Source organism: Ochotona princeps, chromosome 2 (assembly GCF_030435755.1).
Source record: "Ochotona princeps isolate mOchPri1 chromosome 2, mOchPri1.hap1, whole genome shotgun sequence".
Classification (NCBI taxonomy): Eukaryota; Metazoa; Chordata; class Mammalia; order Lagomorpha; family Ochotonidae; genus Ochotona; species Ochotona princeps.
Window position 1 is genome coordinate 53,413,678 of NC_080833.1, and position 22,059 is coordinate 53,435,736.

At 43.8% G+C, this 22,059-nt stretch overlaps 2 protein-coding genes across 2 annotated transcripts in view; one reads left to right on the forward strand and one right to left on the reverse strand.

Annotated features, from left to right (window-relative positions):
• RAVER2 (ribonucleoprotein, PTB binding 2) overlaps nt 1-12,143 on the forward strand; it is a 62,352-nt gene extending 50,209 nt beyond the window's left edge. The window contains exons 9-11 of the mRNA XM_058657556.1: nt 5,247-5,358; nt 6,512-6,648; nt 11,188-12,143. Of these exons, the coding sequence (XP_058513539.1) occupies nt 5,247-5,358; nt 6,512-6,648; nt 11,188-11,334 (396 nt within the window). The 3' untranslated portion in view covers nt 11,335-12,143. The remainder of the gene's footprint in view (nt 1-5,246; nt 5,359-6,511; nt 6,649-11,187) is intronic.
• A 2,029-nt stretch (nt 12,144-14,172) lies between these two features.
• JAK1 (Janus kinase 1) overlaps nt 14,173-22,059 on the reverse strand; it is a 155,829-nt gene continuing 147,942 nt past the window's right edge. The window contains exons 19-26 of the mRNA XM_058657563.1: nt 19,894-20,044; nt 19,717-19,811; nt 18,727-18,919; nt 17,777-17,901; nt 17,301-17,473; nt 15,917-16,034; nt 15,163-15,273; nt 14,173-14,581 (exon numbers count right to left, since the gene is read on the reverse strand). Of these exons, the coding sequence (XP_058513546.1) occupies nt 14,477-14,581; nt 15,163-15,273; nt 15,917-16,034; nt 17,301-17,473; nt 17,777-17,901; nt 18,727-18,919; nt 19,717-19,811; nt 19,894-20,044 (1,071 nt within the window). The 3' untranslated portion in view covers nt 14,173-14,476. The remainder of the gene's footprint in view (nt 14,582-15,162; nt 15,274-15,916; nt 16,035-17,300; nt 17,474-17,776; nt 17,902-18,726; nt 18,920-19,716; nt 19,812-19,893; nt 20,045-22,059) is intronic.

The window sequence follows — 22,059 nt, forward strand, 5'->3', positions numbered from 1 at the left end:
TTTCCTTTATTATTTCATTAAATACATTTGCAAACTCAACTTCTCTTTCTGCATCTTCTGGGACTGCCATAACTCTTAGATTTGGCCTCTTAACAGTGTCTTTCAATTGTTGAATACTTTTTTTGGCCTGATCCAGCTCTGCTTCCAGCTTTTTGGTTGCCTCCCCCTGATGACAGGAAATATCTTCCAATTCTGAGATTCTTTCTTCTGCTTGCTTCATTCTACTTTGGAGACTCTCCACTGTACTTTTAATTTGCTCTACTGTGTTCTTAATTTCTGATATCAGCCTTGATTTGCTTTATTGCTTCCTTAAATTCTTTGAACTCTTGTATGTGCTTCTCATTGTTGATCAGAAGCTTTAAAATGAGTCTAATGGATTCTGTGTGCCCCATTTTCTCAATGTCTTCCTCAGTTAACTCTGAGCTTGGCAAAGGGTTTTGCTCTTTTGCAGAGGAATCTTCAATAATACTGTGCCTTTGTCTCTTCTTTTGCTCTTGGTCATTGTACTTCTGGTTAGCAGATTCTTCTCCTTGGGGTAGGTTTCTAAGCTGTGTCACCCACACGTCTACAGTTCAATTTTACTTTTATGGTTGGTACACGGCTCTTTGCTTGCAGTCACTTGTGCCACTTCCTCCAGCGAGTTCCAGGTCTGGGTTCTTATGTTAGACTTCCACCAAGAACTCCGTAACCCCAGCTCCTGGCTCATCACTCTCCACCTTCTGTGCTACCTTGCTGAGGTTGCACTGTTGTCTCTGCAACCTTTCTCCCACTTTTGAGTGGGGCAGGTCCCAGGATTAGAGAGACACCAGGTGTTCTATATAGCTTGGTTGTTGTTGGTGCTGACCTTGCTGGAACCTGTTGGCCGTTAGGTCTGGGTGCCACATGGACCTATTTTGACCCATATGATGCCACAGTCGCTATTATTTTCCTGTGGGACCAGTGCACTCCACGGAATTCAGTGAGTTCTCATGAGCTCAGCACATGCGCAGTTCACTGTTGTCCCCTGCAGTCCTAAAGCTTTTGCCGCAGTGCCCAAAATGGTGCCTATTGTACCACTGCCAGAGTTCTTGATCTCCTGGCCGTCAGATCTGAGGGCTACCCAAGCCTGTCTTGGGTGGAGCCTGTTGAATGCCTCATTGATGCAGTTCACTGAGTCAGAAATGAGTTCACTCCCAGCTCAGTGTATGCTCAGTCCTTTCCCTTGCCTTTGCCTCCTTATGCAAAATGGTGCCCAGTTCAGCTCTAGGGAGCTGACTGGGCTGTGAAATCCACCCTGTTCTTGCACTGTCTGTCTGAGATCTGCTGCTCTGTCTGTGCTTCTGGTCAAATCAAACGGACCAGCAGGTCGGAAGGTTCTTTGTCTGGGTTCACCTCCCAAGCTCCCAGTGAAAGTCCCTTCCCACCTTGTTGCTGGTGTAGTTCAGATCGCCGTTAGCTGAATGCGACTGGGGTATCAGTCACTGCAACACCACACCATTGTTTTCAATGCTTTCCCATGTCTGTCAGTCTCCAGGTACCCCTCTGCTGCTATTCTATGCTCTCCTATTTCCTGGAATGTGCCCTCTATGCTTCACCCTGGCTAATGTTTCTCCATCTGTGTAAACGTGTACTTTCCCTATTCCACCATCTTGATTGGAAATTTTGTAATTTAAAAGAAAAGTTTTGTAAGTTAATGCCATGTATAGCCAGAATTAACCCCCATTATGAATATATCTTGCTAATCTGAGTATTTACAGAAAACTATCAGACTTTGCTGGGTACTTTTTGATATGCATTTCTTTTTTAAAAAAATATATATTTTATTAGAAAGCAGATACAGAGAGAAGGGGATAACAAGAGTACGATCTTCCATCTGTTGATTCACCTTCCATGTGGCTCCAATGGTTGGAGCTGAGCTGATCCAAAGCCACGAGCCAGGAGCTTTTTCCAGGTCTCCCACATGGGTGCAGGATCCCAAGGTATTGGGCTGTCTTCAACTGTCTTCCCAGGCCACAAGCAGGGAGCTGGATGGGAAGTGGAGCAGCCGGGATACAAACCAGTGCCTAAATGGGAACCCCGGGGCATTGAGTGTGAGGATTTAGCTACTTGGCTACTGCACCGTGTCCAGTGTGCATTTATTTCATTACTGCCTGTTAGGATGTTCATTTTCATGAAGCAGAAAGTGGAAGGGGAGATAAGACTAGAACCCAGGCACTTTGAGATGAGATGCAGATATCCCAAATGACAACTATAGCACCAAATATATGCGTTTGTAAGGGTCTTAGCTCCAACATACATGTTTTGAATTTAAATGTATTTTTAAATGTTTGTTTCATGGATGTTTTGCTATATTCAAGTAGATGGCATGGGAAAGATTGGGGGTGAAGAAAGGAGGTAAGGGATAAGACCCCACCCTCCCTCTGGTGACTCTGCAGCAGTGAGGATGGGAGGATATGTAAGATACTGCACCACTCCTAGCTGCCAGATCACATCAGCACCTGAGGACCCTGATGTCTGCTGATTTCGCCCCAGGGACCCTGATGGGGGAAGAGTCCTGAGGATGTTGCTTGAGTAGTCTCAGTTGTTCTGAGCTGGTGTTGGCTTCCTTGCACCAGTTGTGAGATACGACTTTCTCTATTTGCTAGCTGGCTGGCTGTTTTGGTGTGTCCATAGCCTTAGATACTAGATGGAGACTTTGGCCTCTAGTGTTGCTCAACCTGTTGTTCTTTCCATCCTTTGGTGAGCCACTCAAGGGCTTCTGTTGAATCAGGTAGACTAGCGGCCCTGTCTTTCATGTATATTCCAGTATGTTGTTTTGCCTTATACATAGTCAGCAGCCAAGCAACATTTGCTTCAAAGCCAGACCAGATGACCATGTAGGGTTCCTTGAGATTGGGAATTCCATGGCATGGACCCATCAGGCTGACTTCGAAGAGACTCTCCTGAGTTGGTCCCCAGATCTGGCTCCAGGGGGCACTGCAACCCAGCCCAGCCTGTGCCCATACCTGGCTCCCATTCTTGTTGAGTGGCTGCTACAGCCTTTCCCAGCCCATTCACAGATGCATCCCTAACTTGTACAAGTTGGAGTTGCCACCTAGTTGGCAGATTCCTGAGGATACCTTCTAGGCTGACCCCCAGAATCAACTCTCATGCTCATGTCAGCAGCAGCTGCTGTAGCCTAGCCCAGTCTGTCCAACCCCTATTGCTGGTTCCTGCATGAAGCAAGGGGTGGCTTGGCTTCTTAAACTCAGCTCTTGAGTGTCCACATGCCACTGAGTGCTATGGCCTGGCCCATCCTATCCCTGACCCAGTTGTCATGTGCACCAGTGGGTGTTGCGGCCTGGTCTGGCCTACCCACCAGACCTGGTTCTTACTGCACCTGCTGGAAAACTCCTGAGTACCTTGACCAGGCCTGTCCTAAGCTGCAACTTGCTCTGCCCAGACCTAGCTCTTATATTGACTAGTGGGTTCTACAACCTACCCCAGACCAGTTCAGCCTGCCCCATGCCCAGGCTTTTGCATGTAACTGGATGCTACCGCCTAGCCCAGCCCAGCATGCTCCCAGACCTGTTCTTGTGGATGCTAACAGGTATTGTGACAAAGCCCCATGTGGCCTACCCCAGTCCCAACACTCAGTGATGGTGCTACCGCCTAGTTGGGGTGACTCTAAAGAACCCCTACTAGACCCACCCCAAATACGACTCTTGTGAGCACTGGTGGATTCTGTGACCTAGCCTGACTTGGTCCTCCCCGAACGCTGGCTCTTGTGCACATAACCTGATATTTGACCCTGCCTGACCCAGGGAGGATCTCCTTTCTGATCCACCGCATCTCAGCACCTTTGATTAGCTGTAGATGCAGTGACCTGACCCCAGAAATCATTTTATATGTGAAACAAGCCCTCAGTAGTCCCTGTTCTGGCCCATCCCCAGTCCCCTGTTCCTTACCAGTACACCCCTCTCCATGTGCTCGTGGAGGTGGCAGTGGTGTAGGGTGTACCTGGTTGGTGAGCACACATGGTGGCACAGCAGACTCTCTGCCACCTTCTCCCAGTATCTTAAGAAAAAAAAAATAGGCGCTATATTGACACAGTGGTATAGTTACCAGAGTTGGCATTAATAGCCTGTCCACTGTTGGCTGCTTTTCTCCAAGCAGTGATAACACTTGCCAAGATACAAAGGCAACCTAGGCAGTTGCCTACAGCTGGGCACCACTTACATATGTAGGGTTTTTGCTTAGAACTTGATTGAGGGTCCTCCGTGCTAGCCTAGTGGATGAAGTCCTTGCCTGGTGTGTACCAGGATCCTATATGGGCTCCAGTACATATCCCTGCTTGTGGCCTGGGGAAGCAGTAGAAGACAGCCCAAAGCCTTGGGACCCTGCACCCTGGCTTCAGATGTGTTCAGCCTCTGTTTGTTGCAGCCACTTGGGGAGTGAACCAGCACATGGAAGATCTTTCTGTCTGCTTCTCTCTGTAAATCCAACTTTCCAAACAAATAAATAAGTCTTTAAAAAAAAGAAGAACTTGCTTGAACTGTCATATACAGTAGACTCAGTTTCTGAAGGGTAGAAACTCTGCTTTACTTATTTTTTTTTTTTTAAGTAATTTGTTTTTATTTGAAAGGCAGGTTTTACAGAGACGAAAAGACACAGAGGTTTCCATATACTGGTTCACTCCCCAGATGGCTACAACAGATGGAGCTAAACTGATCTGCAGCCAGGGGTGGGAGTTTCTAGTTTCCCACGTGGGTGCAAGGTCGCATCCTCTGCTGTCTTCACTGCTGTAAAAGGAAGCTGGATTGAAAGCGGAACTGTCATGACACAAACTAGTATTTACAGTGCTCGTTTAATAGCATTTTTGGAAATAGAACACATGTGGAGTTTGTTTTTTTTAGTGAAGAGGAATTATGGTTCAAGTGAGGTTTTACATGATGTTTATTTCTCTTTCAGTTCTAAAGTTCTGTGATACTACAATAGGTTTTTTTTTCTCTGGCTCATGGCTTTGTTGTAACAGCCTTGCTATTACAGGCATTTGGGGAGTTATTCAGAGGATGGAATATCTCTATCTCTGTCTTTTAAGTGAATAATCCTTTTTTGCTTTAAAAAAAAGCCAACGAAAAATAAAATGTTTAGATCATTTAACTCAGTATTGTCCAAGTTAATGTATTATCAAAAATTCCAGATTGTTACTATAGCAAATATGTATGTGGATTTTTATTTTTGTCTTACCTGTTAGTAAGCACCACTACTTTTGCTTTGATAAATAGGCTACATCTAAAAATCAGACTTCACTCCTGGGAGAACCACCAAAAGAAATCCGGCTCAGTAAAAATCCATATTTGAATTTGGCAAGTGTGTTGCCCAGTGTATGCTTATCTTGTAAGTAAGGGTTCAATATTAACATCTCAGAGTTTTATTATAAACTTGCTATAACTGACTTTAATTTTTGACTTAATGAAAGCAAATACTACCTGTTGACATGTTAAGCCCTATATCATAACCCTTTTGATTAAACTGGGAAAAAAAAGAAGTAAAGTTTAAGACGGTGGGTTATAAAGATTTTTTATGCTATTTCTATAAAGAATATAATGTTTATTGAAACATGGTTGAAAATAATGGGAACAAAGGAATTATTTGTAGTTGATGTTTTACAAAGCTATGTTGATTGATTTTTTTGTGAATCATAGGTTTAAAAACCAATCTAGCGTATCAGTAGTGTATGAGCTACTTTAAAAAGGGCTGAGCAACAAATCAAAATACAATTCTCATTTACTTCCGCCTCCTCCTTCAGGTAGTATAAATCAGCTGGCATTCAGTTTTGTGGGAGGAATCACAAATGTGTGTTCTAGGCATAAAGATATCAACTGCAAATATATCAGTATTTATTAGTGGAGGTGGTTAAGTAAATAACTCATAAAAAGAAATATGACACAACTAAGTTTAATTGAAGGATACTGCATACAAATAACTTCTATGAAGTTATCTCTAAGGCAGTTTGACCTGCATGCACCTTTGACTGCAGATGCATGAAGAGCAAATCTGGGAAAATAAGTCTATAAATTGTGACCTCTTAGAAAAATTGACTTCCTTTTATATCTTTTTTTTATGAAATAACTTCCTGAAACATTAAAGTGTGTTTCTAATATGACCACCATTTTCACAAAAATATACATATTGACAATAAACTACTGTGTATTGGTCAGGTCTAAACATTGAAAGTAACAGCTGTTCTATTAACAAAACGCTTATTTCACTTTTTTGTACCTCTTGTTTTAAAGATTAGATATATTCTACAGATATTTTTGTGAAATTTACCTACCTAGAAAACAGTTTCTAGTTTTGCTTGTTTCAAGCAAATGAAGCAGTATCATATACTACATCTTATTTCCTTTGGAGAAAATAAACATAGATAAAATGCAAACTAAGATTTGTATTGTGTGTTAATGAGTTTCACACTCTGTTTATAATTTGTAAAACGTAATCTGAATTAAAAAAAAACGTAATCTGAATAAAATGTTAATTTTGTCTTTAGCTCTTGCAAATAAAACCAGTTTACATAAGCCTGGAATTGGAGGCAACTTTCTGGATGCATTCTCTCACAGAGGTGAATCACAACATCCATTGGAAAAGTGTGTTTCTTATTCTCCACCTTATGGTGATTATGGACATGTAAGTGATTTTCTGGTACTTATAGTATATAAAACATTGATTAAACTATATAGAGTTTACTGAATTTGAAATCACGTTTCCTGTAAATACACAGAAAGTGGCAGTGATCCCTGGAGGATTTCTTGGCTCACCATTCAAATTTTTTAAAAATTTGGCATGTTTAATAACATTAGATGACAGCCTCTCATCTTTTATACCAGTGTCTGGCGAATTGTAGCCCAAAGATCAAATGGAGCTTCCCAAATGTATTTATAAGTAACATTATATTAAAATATAATCATGTCCGTTTACTTAGATGTTTTCTGTGGTGTTTTCATACTACAATGAAACAGAATTAAATGATCACAACAGACTATACTTTCAAGATTATTTACTCCTGGCTCTTTACAGGAAGTCAGCTGACCTGGTTTACTCTATTTAAGGTGAAGAAACCCAAAGATTTTCCTTTGATTTTATCATTGCCTATAGTTGTAAAGTTGCAGGAAACATATAGCCATGTGATTCTAACTTTTAGATTAACCAATAACTCTTTTTTTTAAAAAAAAATTTATTTATTTTATTACAAAGTCAGATATACAGACAGGAGGAGAGACAGAGAGGAAGATCTTCCGTCCGATGATTCACTCCCCAAGTGAGCCGCAACCGGCCGGTACGCGCCAATCCCATGCCGGGACCAGGAACCTCTTCCGGGTCTCCCACGCGGGTGCAGGGTCCCAATGCATTGGGCCGTCCTCGACTGCTTTCCCAGGCCACAAGCAGGGAGCTGGATGGGAAGTAGAGCTGCCAGGATTAGAACCGGCAGCCCATATGGGATCCCGGGGCGCCCAAGGTGAGGACGTTAGCTGCCAGGCCATGCCACCGGGCCCCAATTTGACATATTAAATTCATTAATGTAAGGAATAGTTAGATTTTTAGCTGTTTCATGTGACTGTTTAAATAGTGATTTTGACTTACGATTTTGTTACTTTGACACTTGGCCATCAACTGGTATGTGGTATAGCAGTAATCTCTTTCATGTTGTACTTTTAGGTTACCTTGGTTACAGGGATCTTTCTTGCCAGGAGACTTCCTGTACCAGTGAATTAACCACTGAATATATGATGAGGTGGTGCACAAAAAGAAAAATAGAGAACAAAAAGACCTGACGATCTTGGTCTCTTCACACTGTAGGGCCTTATGCTGCCACCTTGTGGCTGATTAATACAGACTTGTCCCATAGCACAGTATGTACAAATGAGTACTGTACAGATTGTGATTGGGACCATGATAGATCACAATCTTGTGAGAAATATTTAACGTATTAAAAAAATTTTTTTAAACATAAACCAACTTAAGCAATACTTATTGAAGCACAGGTTATTTTTATATTAATATTAAATAATAACTGAAAGTATTTCCAAAAAACTAATTTTGGGACTGGCATTGTGGCATAGCACATTAAGCTTCTGCATGCAACACCACCATCCCATGTGGGTACAGGTTTGAGTCCTGGCAGTTAAACTTCCAATGCAGTTCCCTGCTAATATGCTTAGGAAAGCAGCAGCAGAACACACAAGTGCTTGGGCCGTTATACGCTTTGTGAGAAACCCGGCCGTTGTGGCAATTTGGCAAGTGAACCAGTGGATAGACGATTTGCTGTTTATCCTCTCTCTGTAACCTTGCCTTTCAAATAAAGAAAAAAAAAGAGATTAATTCGGCTAATAAAAATTAAGGAAAGTAAGGGTTTCAAATGCATTAAAAGTTATTTAAAATCTGATTATAAGCCAAGTTGGTCTTTTAGATTACTCAAAATAGCAATGAAATAATAATATACAAGTAAATCTGGAGAAAGTTTTGAATTGCTACTCTGAGATGTTAGGCTAATTTTCCAGGGGGATTTTTTATTATTATTATTTTGTTCAGCTTGGTGTGTACCCTAAAACTTCTGAGGTGAATGGGATAATCTTTTTTTATTATTTAGATTTAGTTACTTTTATTGGAAAGGCAGATATACAGAGAAGAGGAAAGACAGAGAGGAAGATCTTCCGTCTGATGGTTCACTCCCCAAATGGCAACCAACTGTTGGAGCTAAGCCAGTCCGAAGCCAGGAGCCAGGGTGCAGGGTCCCAAGGCTTTGGGCTGTCCTCTACTGCTTTCCCAGGCCACAAGCAGGGAGCTGTATGGGAAGTGGGGCCGCTGAGATATGAACTGGTGCCCAAATGGGATCCCAGCGTGATCAAAGCAAGGACCCTAGCCGCTAGGCCACCACGCCGGGCCCTGGGTTTGTCTTTTTAATCATAGTAGAACATCTTTTGGGGAATGAATCATTAAATTCAAAGTCAGAGTAATTATTTATGAAGAAAGACAAGTAGGTGATGGCTGGCAAAAGATTAATGTGAAAATTGGGAACCTCTATGTGTATATACATGAGTGAGAGATTTTGTTGCTACATATACCATCATTGTCAAAAATTGAAGCATATTTTAAAATATTTAATGAGGAAAGAAAATTGTCATTTAAAGCAAGCTTTAAGTGTGAAATATAAAAACTATTTGGCACTATCAGAAAATGGATAGTAGGGGCTGGCATGATGCCTCAACTAGATAATCCTTTACCATGAAGTTCCAGCATCCCCCCCAGACAGCAGTTCGTGTCCCAGATGTGGAAAATGGAGGCCTTGGGACCCTGTACCCATGTGGGAGACCTAGACTTTAGATGGGCTCAGCTTTGGCCGTTGCAGTCATTTGGGGAGTGAACCAGTAGATAGAAGAAAGCTGTTCTTCTGTCTCCTCCTATTTATAAATCTGCCTTTCCAATAAAAACTTAAACAGCTTAAAAAAAAGTAAAAACAAAAATAAATGGGCACTAACAGGGAAGTGACTGTGGTCCAGCTGATCATACCACGGCTTGGGAAGCCCATATCCTATAATCAAAGTGTGTGATTCAAGTTCTGGCCACTGTACTTTGGTGCCAGCCTTCCTACTAGTGTACCTGGGATGCAGTAGATGACGGCAAGTAGTTGAGCTCCAACCACCCTTGTGGGAGAGCAGTGGAATTCCTGGTTTCAGCCTGACTCCACCTTGGCTGTTGCCAAAGTATTTGTGAAATGAACTGTCAGATGGAAGAGGTGTGTATGTGTTCTTCATATTTCCCACTATACATCTCAAGTAAAGCTTGAGACGGAGAGCTATGCTAGGGATTTGACTCAGATTCTATAACTAGTGCTGTGCAGTGAACTGGGGAGTGTATGTATCTTTTTCGTGTGCTGATTTCATTTTTTTTTTTCAGAAATATACCTTGAAGTGGGATAGCTGAGGTCATGCAGACTTTTAGATTTTTCAGGGAAATCACCATGCTGTTCTCCATAAAGGTTATACTACCTATAATGAAAGTTCTTTTTTCTCTGTAGCTTCAGTAGCATTAGTTATATTTGTCTTTTGATCATAGTGATTCTAACTGGAATGAGATGATACCCCATTGCAATTTTTAATTTTTACTTCAAAGAGCATGGCAGATACTTTGGTAACTATTATAAATGGGGTTGTTTTAGGATTTCATGTTGTACATTCCATACTGATGAAGTGCTGATTTTTGTGTCGTTTTATATCCTGTACCTCTGAGTTGATAAGGTTTGTTATATATATAGAATTACATTTTCTGCAAACAGGGTTAATTTTATTTTCTCCTTTTTTATTTACATGCTCTTCTCATGCCTAACTGCTGTGTAATTCCAGATCTGAGGAATGCTTTGTCTTGTCCCATGTGGTGTTGACTCTGAGCTTGTCATATACTGCCTCTGTTACATCAAAGTGTGTTCCTGTTCTACCTAATTTGTTTGTGCTGAAGCAGTGATTTTGTGTTAAGATTTATTTACTTGAAAGAGATTGCTTTCCCAGGTGCGTTAGCAGGATGCTGGATCGGAAGTGGAGTAGCTGGGACAGGAGCCATGGCCCATATAGGATTCTGGCTCCACAAATATCAGCGTTCAAATGTTAAATTTTATCAAACACTTTGTATCTTCTGAGATGATCATATGATATCTTTGTTGGAAATTTTGTTGTGGTGGGCTGTACTTCATTATTTGCAAATATTGAATCATCTTTGTGTCCATTGATGAATCCACTTGATCATGATGTATGATTCTCATTAGTTTTGAGAATTTTTGTATCTGTTTTTATTAGGAATATTGGTCTGTAGATTTCTTCTATGGCTTTGGAATCAAGCCTCATAGAATGAGTTTGGAAACCTCCTCTTTCTTTACCTTCAACCTTGGATTATTGGGTGGCACTTGGCATGGATGTGAACAGCCAAAGCGTCCATAGTGCTTTTCTTTTCCCAAAATGTGTGGGTATCAGGTTATTGCAAGAGTTCCCAGAAGTGATGTGATACAGAAATCTAAAAACCCAGTTTGAAGAAGGAATTTGTGTAAACTTTTTTGATGGCTTTGATATTAACTCTGCTATTCTGTATTTGATGAACCTGAAATAGAATGCTAAGTATGAGTGAATAAGCCAGTTTTACTTTAGAGTTAACATGAACTATGGTTTTCTTTTCTCATAGGCACCCCCTTTAAGAAAAGAAAAACGAGGCTCATCTTATCTCATCTCTGCCCCAGAAGGTAGTCCAGGGGAATTCGGTCACCATCATCGTCGGGGCTCAAGAGCATATTACATGGAAACCTATTTTAAAAAAAAGCGAGTGTACTGAGTTAAGCTCTCTCCTTACAACCTCTTAAGGTTCTTGCAGTATCTTTGTTGTTCATCGCTGCCTTAACCTCATTCAGACTAGCCATATCCTTTAAATACGGGTTTATGATTTCCCAGAAGTAACTGTGTTGTGCAGCAGGCAGAATTGCCAAATTGAAAAAAAAAAAAAGTTTAAGTAGCAATAAAATATCAATTGAGGCCGTTTTCCACTAAAATTAGGCACATCTTAGTGTGAAAGTAACCTGCAACCCATTGGAGAAAGTGTTCCGATATTTCATGTTTTAGAACTGAGAATAATTTTAATATCATATATTAAAGTCTGAAGCAATAAATGGGAAAAGTCTTATTTCTTGAACCTTTAAACTGAGTTTCTTACTAGCCAATGTGCATTTCAATTTACTTGCCCTGTAAGTCATTTAAAGATTTTTAAAAGATTTTCCTAGAATTACATGGGTGCAAGTACCAGATTTGGTGATGGTAATGTTGTAAAGATGCTCCGGATGTACTCAGTTACACTAAGAGTCCCTTCATCCAGCCTAACCGAGTGATTGTAATGGCCGACATATACACTGCTATATGGCTTCACTTTTAAAATTTATTTGCCATTTGTATCTTTTATGAAAAATAAAAGGAGCTTTGGTGATCCAGTATAATACGGGGGTTGGCAGACTATACCTGGGGCCAAATTTGGTCCACCACATATTTTTCTGCTGCCTGCAAAGAATGTTTACATTTTTAGAAAACTTAAACATGAAATTTCTATGAAACTAAAATTTCAGTGTCCACAAATAAAAGTTTTATTGAAACCCAGCCATGCTCATTCATTTCCATAGTGTCTGCGGCTGCTTTTGTGCTGTAATGGCAGGGCTAAGTAGCTTCAATGGGGACCATATGGCTTGCAAAGCTTCATATAGTTATCCGGCCCTTTAGAGATTTTTGCTGACCCCTAACCTAGTGGCTCTCATTAGAGAATTTCTTTTATTTCACCTAAAAACAGACATTTGGGACAGACTTATAAGTGGCAAGGAACACAGATTTCTGTGGCTCATTTGCAGTATACCTGATTACTAAGACAGAGCCTCTTTGATCATCAGCTGCCCTTTGTCCACAGAATAGTGAAGCAGTCAGTACTGCCCTTTCCAAAGGAATCCTAAATAGTATTTATAACTATTTTAAGCTAATAACTATACCTCAGTCTTTGCTTTGTCTGATTCTTTGGTAGTATATTAGGCTGGAAAAGAAGTACCAGCTATTTAATCCAATTTACTTCTGAGTTTTTGTCTTTATTACACATAGCTACTGGCATCACTATTTCCTGAAGACCTTGGTGTTAAATGCATGAGAAACCTTTTTCCATCTAGAAATTTCTTCCTAAGTTTGTTTATTGTTATGAGATTGTAATTGATGAAATTTGGAGTCTCAGTGATTCTCTTTTTGAAATCAGATTATTAAATACCATTTTGGGAACTCTGTTTTTGAGTATGATATAGATATCTTGTTTTAATTATGAAGTAAAAAATTGGTACATGTTGTATGCTTTGTAAAAAAAAAAAAAAATTGGTTGCTTTTTTGCCTACACTGGTTTATAGCTGATTTCTAAGTAGTACTACTTATAAATAGCTGATCATGATTAAGGCATCACTCAGTTGTGCAGCAGATGGCTAGTGGCTTCTCCATGGCCCTCTACTTCCCATTGAGTCTCTTCACTGCTTGGTCACACCACTGCTATAAAGCAATCTGAGGAAAGGGAGGATGGTGACCTACATCAGAGCTGCAAAGACAAAGCAGGGAGTCGGTGAAAGAGCTCAAAGATGTTTTGGGTTATAGCACATGTGAATTCGCCATCCACACTTGGCCTGTCCCATTTTCATTGGACATTAACAGAGAAGTGCAAATCAAGTGGTATTAGTAATAAGGACCATCACCACCACCACCCCAAATCTATACTGTTATTTTTCTATGTAAGTGAATTGTTTGAAATGCTTTGACAATCTTAATATTAAAAGGCATATGCATGTAAAGTCTTTAGTATATTTATTTTATATAAACAGTAAAGAAAGTGCAGAGAGTGGCCACAGGTTTGATATGGAAAGAACCCTCAGTGCTAGAGGACTGTTCAGCAAATTTAAATGGCAAGTTTATTATTGCCATTGAGTCATGCCTGACCTTTTTTTTTTTTTGACTCAAAAAGTGAAATGTAAGGTGACACATACTACCCAATATTAAGAAAAAGTTTCACACAGTCTTAGTTCATAAAGAATTTTGTGGTTTACACTGAGTCAGACTTAAATATTTTTGATTACCCAGTTTAGTGGATTGTGAACTCCATAGTGCTTCCTAGCTGGGTCCTCAGGATGTACACCGCAGTGTCAAAATACTGATTGATCCTTGTTATTGGGTGGTATTTTGAAACACTCAAGAACAGTGTATGGATGTGGTGTTTATTCTGACTGGTTGCATACAGCATCAAAAATCAGTGCTGGGACAGCTTGTCCGAAGTGGTAGAATTAGAAAGCGTACACACTGACATTTCTTGAAAGCAGGTATAATAGCATCCAGGTTCTGAGAGTCCATTCTGATTAAGACAGATTGCCTAGGAGCACTGGCACAGGCTGGGTTCTCAAGAAGGTAACATGCAGCAAAGTATCCCGTAGCTGTCCCCTGTGTATAACCAGTTCTATCAAGACACGGGTACCAGCGATCACCCAAGGGAACTGGAGAAACAAAGTCTAACCCTACTAGTGACAGGCATAACAGTAAACTATCTGGTACCTAATATTTTAAGACTGCTTGATCTTTCACTGATTGTACCAGAAAAAAACATCTCTGGCTACAGTAGTGGGGAAAGGCAATCTTCCTGTTTCCCAAGTTCCCACTTTGGTATCCAGCTATGAGGGTAAGCTAGCCAGAGTCATGGTGGTGATCTTCCAGAAGAAAGAGTTCTTTCTAATATTTTGGCTGTCACTGTTTGTCATTAAGTTACTGGAGCCAGATATAAGGAGGAAGTCCTTACATACATTACATTTCTCAAGTTAATGGTGAGTGGCCTTTTAGATGTAATACAAACTTTTTCCATTAAAAAAAATTTATGACTTGGGTATTTGTTACGGGAAGAGGACTTAACAAAAAGCAGAATTTAAATGTTATTCATGCTTTTTTAAAATTGCTTCAAATCCTTCAATAAGATTCTGAAACGTTGTCCGACTGGATGGTTGGAATTCCCAGCATTTTCTCATAAGCTGATAAACCTGTAAAAAAGGGGGAGAAACCAATAAAATGTTAGATTTGGAGGCTTTAAAAAATAACACATAAGCAGTAAAAATTTTAGATCTTGATAACTAAGGCTAGAAAGCAAGACTATTTGAATAATTTGTGCAGAAAATGAGCAACAATTGTGGTGCATGAGTAATGCTTTAACACTGAGAAGCTCCTTAGTAACCTTCAGCAAGAGAGAGGTCTTGCTCCTACATCCACCCTTGTTAACACATCTTAAAAACTCTATTTAGAGCATGGAGACTGAACATGCCAGTCAGGGGCCAGAAAAATACATGTATTTGTCACAAATACGCTATCCCCAAATTCTTTCCTTTAGAGGTGAAGAGCACTGAGGGGAGTCTCCTGGTGGGAATGCTTGCTTTGAAGGTAAATTGAATGTAACTGGTCCCTGTCACTTGCCCCCACGGTGATTTCTCACATTTCCTGAAATTCAGCTTCAGAAAACAGTCTTCGTGGACTTTTCTAATGCATTGTCCTGCTACCCCCTGCTGGAGTAGCTGAAACTGAAGACACTGAAAGCTGAATGACTGCTGTGGAGCAGACCGTCACCTACCTGATCAGGACAGTTGGGTGGGCATGGCAAACGTTTTCCTTCCTTCAGCGTATTCACAAGTCTTGTTACTGTCATTTGGCCATGAGTTGGGCCTATCATTTTCAGGAACAACTATGTAAAAGCAAACAATATTTCACATTGTACAAATGTTTATATAAAACCAAATTTATTATGTGAAATATCTAGAGTTAACCTAAAAGTAATAAAAAGACTTTCCTCCCCATCAGTACTACTTAAAAATGAAAGCCCCAAACCCATTTGGGGCTTCCAATTGTCAGAGGGCCTTTTGCAGTGAAAATGATCTCATTTTAGAATCAGCAAGGCACACAAAAGAACCTACTGAATGCCACCAACTTAATCCACTCCCTTGAAACTTGTTTCTTTACGTAGGTAAGATCCTATGGACAGGTCTTGAGAGACTCACAGATAGCTGTCAAGTAACCAAGTTAAATATAAAAATGGTGTTTTACCCTTCTGCTTAATACACTGATTGGATTCCATGTATAAACAAAACCTGGGGGACACTGTTGCACCACGTTTAGCTGCCACCTGCAATGCTGGCATCCCGTGAGAATGCCATTTGAGACCCAGCTGGTGGCTTTGGCCTGACCTAGCTCTCGTCAGTGGGGCCATTCTCCGTGTGAATCAACACACGGAAGTACAAATGCTCTCCATACTCCATAATTTTGCCTTCAATACATGAAAAATACACATGTAATTGGGTATTGGATTCAAATGGAGAGACAAGACTTACGGCCATGGGACTGTATTCTGAATCACAGTAGGTAAGCAGTTCATGCAGAGTCACTCCAAATGACCAGACATCAGAGGCAATATAGAATTTACATTGAATTAAACATTCCGGCGCATACCTGAAAGAAAGCCAAACATGCAGCCTCACTTCCAAGAAAGACGTTCCAACAGACGTTAACGGTGCCTCAAGAGAAATGTGCTCGTTTCCCTGAGCACATGCACGTGGGGGAGGGGACGGTCACTTGAGGACAAGCCTGGGGTCTGATTTCCTATAGGTTCACAGTGAGAAACATCCAGTGGCTCAAGCCAGACATCTAGACATTTCATTCCAGCTGTGTGAAGAATTCTTCAAAGCTACTCCACTTCACTGTCACCTAATCATCTAACCCTTCTACCTCTAACGCTTGCTGGGACTGCTGTTGTAGCCATATTGGACTCATTGGCTCCAGTCTGGCTCCTTGTCATTCCATGGTGGTCTCTTCAAAAAGAAAACAAAATCTCAGACAGTTGGCCCACCCTCTCCCGGGACGTCTCACTGGATTCAAGCTTCACATCTGACCTTCCCTACTCTGACCCAGCTGTTCCCTTTGGATCTCCCACCCATTATAAGGCCAACCCCAAGAATCCTCCAAGTTTCATTTGAATATTTGATTTCCAGAAAACCGAGTGTGAATCCTGTGCTTACTGATCATGAAGCTGCCTGCCTCAATTCTTTATAAACTACCTGACTGATGACATCTCCAGCTGCTGACACAAAGGAAGGTTTGGATACAAAGGTTTAAATGAGTAAAATGTCAGGTTCTATAGGTGGGAGAGACCTGTGGCTGCCTACAGGCTGCTGATCTGGTCTATGAGGGCAGAGTGGAAACCAGCAAACCCCTGGGTAGCAGGTGGACTTCTAAACCAGACCATGGGAGTCAAAAGAGGCAGCAAGTTTCCTAACAGGTGTTGCTGGGCTAGTTGCAGAATTTTCTTGATAGTTCAACACCCACTGGTCATCCATCCCCTGCCCCCTCATCCTACCTGCCTTCCAGACCAGTTTCTGCATGGATGTGTCTGAGAAGGAACTCAGTGCACACCTGCACCCAGGTGCTAGAACTGAACTGTGTCAGATGAATGCCCTGTCATAGCAAGGTGATGATGCCGAGCTGCGGTGTGATTCCTCCCATTCCTCAAAAGATGGTAGGATCTGTGTAGGCTGTTTCCAGGGAACAGCCTAAAAGCAGTTTCTGAAAAGCAAGTGTCAGTTCCAAATGTTCTATTCCTATCTAACCTTGACTTGGCCCAGGGAACTGAAAAACATTTAATGGCTAGAGCAAGCTGGTCAGGACAGTGCAAACAAACCCCTACAAGCATGGGTGCACATGGCTGATTGATTCTGTTACCAGAATACAGGGCTGTCCCGATCGTCCTTGACAGTGTAGTACTCCTTGTCCGTTTCGATGGCTTTGGTTAAACCAAAGTCTCCAATTTTCACTTGGTGTTCGCTCTCCACGAGGACATTCCTTGCGGCTAAGTCCCTGTGGACATACTGCCGAGACCCCAGGTAGTCCATCCCCTAAGGGGGAGAAGTGAAGATGAGCACGCTTCGTAGTTCTCCACGGTAAGAAGCAGACGTGTCGGTTCATTCACATGTATACTGCTGGTGTGTACGTCTATGCAATAGCCCAAACTGATTTAAAAAGCAGTAAAACAGAACAAATCCATTTGCTTTCTCAGTAGAGACTAATTTCTCATCTGCATAATGCAGACAAGACAGAGGAAGTATAATCATCCCCAGCCCCACCTGCAGACCAGCTGCACACCAGCCACCCAGGGCAAGGTGGTGAGTTTTTGGTAAATGTGGCTTTTTTTCCCTTACCTTACAAATCTGCACAGCATATTTTAGCTGTTGTTTGAGATTAATTTTGTTCTTGTTCTTAGGAAGATACTCCTTAAGGCTTCCCGAAGGCAGAAATTCCATGATGAGCTTAATACCGTTTCCTCCTGTGGAGAAACAGCAGCAAGCCATGTGTGGGGGCTGGACACCAGAACTGGGCAGACCCAGCTGCCCCACTGTCCCAGGCGCTGCCTGGTGCAATGGGACAGGAACACTCAGCCCCTACTGGGTCAGCACTCATGGAGAGACCTGTCAGGAACTGATGGAAAGCGTGAGGCAGATGAGGATGCCGGGAAGTGGTGGCAGGCTGGAGCCAGCCATAGCGGATAAGCCACAGATGAAGCTGCTCCAGTCCCACGTGGGGGAGGGCCTGCTTTCCACTGTAGCTCCCTGCTAACACGTACCGTGGGAGGCAGGGATGGGAACGCGAGGCCAGGCCATGCTCCTGGCTGCAGCCTGATACGCACCTGCTGTCACAGGCACTTGGGGAGTAAGGCAGCAAATAAGGTCTGTCTCACAAAGTCAAAATTAGTATCATCTCACCGCTGATCTTAAAAGGCGCTTATGTGAAAGGTGTGCTGGCTTACAAATAAGATGCAGGTAGATCCTAGCAAATCTCACCTGCCAGTGTTCAGCTTCTAGAAAGTGAAACGCCCTGGCTAGCATGGACCAGAAGAGCACAAGGGGTGGCAGTGGGTGTTGGGTTCCCAGGACCTGAGTGTGACCCTCGGGATGGGGGAAGCCCAGCCTTGGTCTGACTGTATGATCAACCCAGAGTGGGGAGGTCTGAGCCACGTGGGGTGCTGGAGGGGGCAGGGCAGTTTCCTGGGAGTGCCGACAGCCCAGAGCCGCCAGCAGCGAGTGTGTTGAGGCTGCTGGCCGCTGCTCCGGGCTGGCTCGGGTGACCCCGGTTGCCTGGCAGCCCGACGTACCGTCCTCGGTGCAGATGCCTTTGTACTTCACAATGTTCTCATGATAGAGGTTCCTCAGGATTTCGATTTCCTTCTTCAGGTCAGCTATGTGGTTACCGCCACTCTCAGGCTTCAGGGACTTGACTGCCACCTGCTCCCCAGTGTTGTCCCCCTCGGGGTCATACCTGCACAGCTCCACCTTTCCAAAGTGGCCCTGGAGAGACACAAGTGCTGTTGTGAAAGGAGCTATGCGCTGCCCCCTCACTCCCACCCCAGGCAAACCCAGAAGAGAAGTGTTGATCCTCACGGTTGTTCCTCTGCTGGGGTGCATGGCGCCCCACATCCCCACTGTCCCTTCTGCCGAGCTAACGCCGAGAAAGTGGCAGGTGACGAATGACACAGCGCATGTCCCAGATCCCACAAACACCCACACACAAGAAAACCAAGGCCCCTCCTGAACCCAAAGACCACGGTGCAGCAGAGCCCCAGTCCTGAGCCGCAGGACAGTGTGTGCTGCAGGAGGTGCGCTCAGGTCCCAGCCAAGCCAGGAGGGGTGGTGAGGGCGCTGCTGACTGCACAGCTGGTGCTGCAGGTGCCTGAGGGCCATGGACTTGCCTTAATGAACAGCACCACAGGGAGTGCATGTGAAGACCAGATTCCAGGAGCTTCCCCAACACAGCAAGGGACCCTGCCCGCCCAGCTGGTCTCAAGAAAAGCCTGAACCACGGTAGGGCGTGAGACCGGCCACGGCCCTGTAGGCAGCCTCACAGGATGCTGAGGCCCAGTGAGTCCACATCCCCCTCTTTATCTCGGTCGGGCACATCGTGTGGGGGCACACCATGGGGCAGGTGGAGACCCGCTGCAGCCCAGCATGGATGGCGCCAGACACACACTGGCCCAGGTGTCCAGAGGGGCCCCAGTGGCCCCGAGGTGCTGTTGTGGACAGGAAGCGGGCAGCTCTCCCTGTGGGGTTTGTGGCGGTGAGCAGGGCACCCCGGCTGGGGCACTCACCTCACCCAAATCCCGGATCCTCTTGAGGAAGCGTTTTTCAAAATGCGTGGGGTCTACCTCGGTGGCTGGCTTCCTTTCCGAGACAATGTCTGGATCTGAAAGAGGAGAACACAAGCAAATACACACCCAGCGTGGCGGCGGAGGCTCCCCCAGCGCCGCCTGCAACCCCTGGCTTACTCTGCTCTTCTAGTTTGTTGATGTCTCTCATGATGGCACGGAAGAAGGGTCTCTGGTTGGGGTCATAGTTCATGCAGCGCGTCATGAGGTCGGCCAGCTCCTTGCAGGATGGCGTCACCGGCCGGCAGCGGCTCTCATAGAATCTCTCTTTCTGGGAGGGGAGGGAGGTGTGTGAGCGAGCCAGGGCAGAGCAGTTGCGGAACTCTCAGCCAACTTGAGGAGGATCGGCTGGATATCCCAGCCCTGAAAAGCTGACTTTTCAGGGGTAGTCTGGCAACACACAATGATTTTCAGATTCTCAGAAACCTCTGACTCACTGATTCCAACTGTCAATTGACCCAGAATAAGTCCGACACTAACGAGGCTTGTACACACAGCTGACCAGTGCTCACGCACACCTGCAAACGCTGCAGCCCCAACTGGCCCCTCTAAAATCACCACCCATGCCAAATCTGTAATTGAAGACTTACAGGAAAATAAAAAATTAAATTTTAAAATTCAAGATACATGAGTACATTTCATAAAGTTCACAAAATGTAATTAGAAGGTAAATTTTAGCGAAAGTCTTTTTTTGACATTCAGAAACCTGACAAGACACAAGTCAGGGAAAAACTATGCATGGAGGTTAAACTTTTTTTTTTGCACCAAGACAAACCTACCCTTTCCATTTTTCCTTGTACAACTCCATCTGCTATGGTTCTAATTTTGTCCAAAAAAGATATATGCAAGTAGCCTTTAGGACAGCTTGTCCAGTCCCAACAGAATCTGGGAACATGGATGACTTTTTCAAATCATTTGGTGTAGTCTCCAAATTTCCTCCAAGTGCTTATTGCTTTACAGTCTCAGGCGGCAATCACCTGCTGCACGTGGCCTCTAAGCAAGGCAGTCCCTGTGCTGGTTGCACCCCTGGAGCTGGGCTCAGGGCGCAGCCCTACCTGGGGGGCCGACAGGCCTGGAGCTGCAAAGCTGAGGCCTTCCCTGACCTCTGCGAGCCAGTGGCTGCTTCTCGGGGGCCAGGAACCCAGCGCTCAGCAACGACTGATCGACAAGAGTACTCTCACTTATATTTTTCCAAGGAAGTTAAAAAATAAATGCCATTTTCCAAAAGGCCAGGCTGAAAACTCCAAAAAGCACATTCTGGAGTCTGATGGCCTCTCCGGGGCAGGGGGAGTGTGTGCTCAGCTCAGAGCCTCTTTCCTGAAGTCTGCACTGGCTTCCTCTGGCTGCCAGTTGGCTTGCACCTGCAGGGCCTCCCCTCTGCTCCCAGGCTCCAGGCCCCAGGCGCTGGCTCCCTCCTGCTGCCTGCCAAGCCTGGCCATCTGCCCCATTGCCCACCTCCAACAACGGCTTCCTCGGCTCTCAGCCAGCCCTCCACCAACCCCGCCCCGAGGTGGAGACTGCACAGCCCTTCCCAGGGGCCTGCAGCGGCCTATCCCACCTCACCATCATCACTCTCCCGCTCACTGTGGTCATGGTGCCACCTTCCACCCGGACAAGGATCAGTGTGAACGCAATGCATATCCCAAGCCTGAGGTCAGAGTTCTTACACTGTATTTTTATTATATATATATATATATATATATATATATATATATATATATATATAGTAAAATATATATATATTGTTTTTTCCTTTGAGAATATTTATTTACCTAGTTATGTGAGAGGCAGAGTTAGAAAGAGGGGGGTGGGGGAGAGAGAGGTATCTTCCATCTACTGAGTCATTCCCTATAATGGCTGCAATGGCCAGGGGTGGGCCATCAAAAGCCAGGAGCCTCATCTGGGTCTCCCGCATGGTACAGGTGCTCAAGCAGTGTGCCACCTTCTGCTGCTTTGCCAGGCCCATTAGCAGGGAACTGGATGTGAAATAGAATAGCTGGAACTCAAACCAGTACCCATGTATGAGGCCAGCACTGCAGGTGGCAGCCTGTACCATAAGGCCAGCCCTGAGTTTCACTGCTTTTGTCACCACTCTTAGAAGTCAATCTGTGAGAGGTTCAGGTTTCACCAGGTGACAGCGGGGGCTGGCTGATCTGTCATTTTGTTCAGAAGATGTGGGGTGGCACTGCTGCACTAACATGCAGGGCTCTTGGGTGACCCAGGCAGACATCACGGGTGGAATCGGCGTGAGGGCAGAGTGTGACTGACCATGAGCCCAGCGTTCAT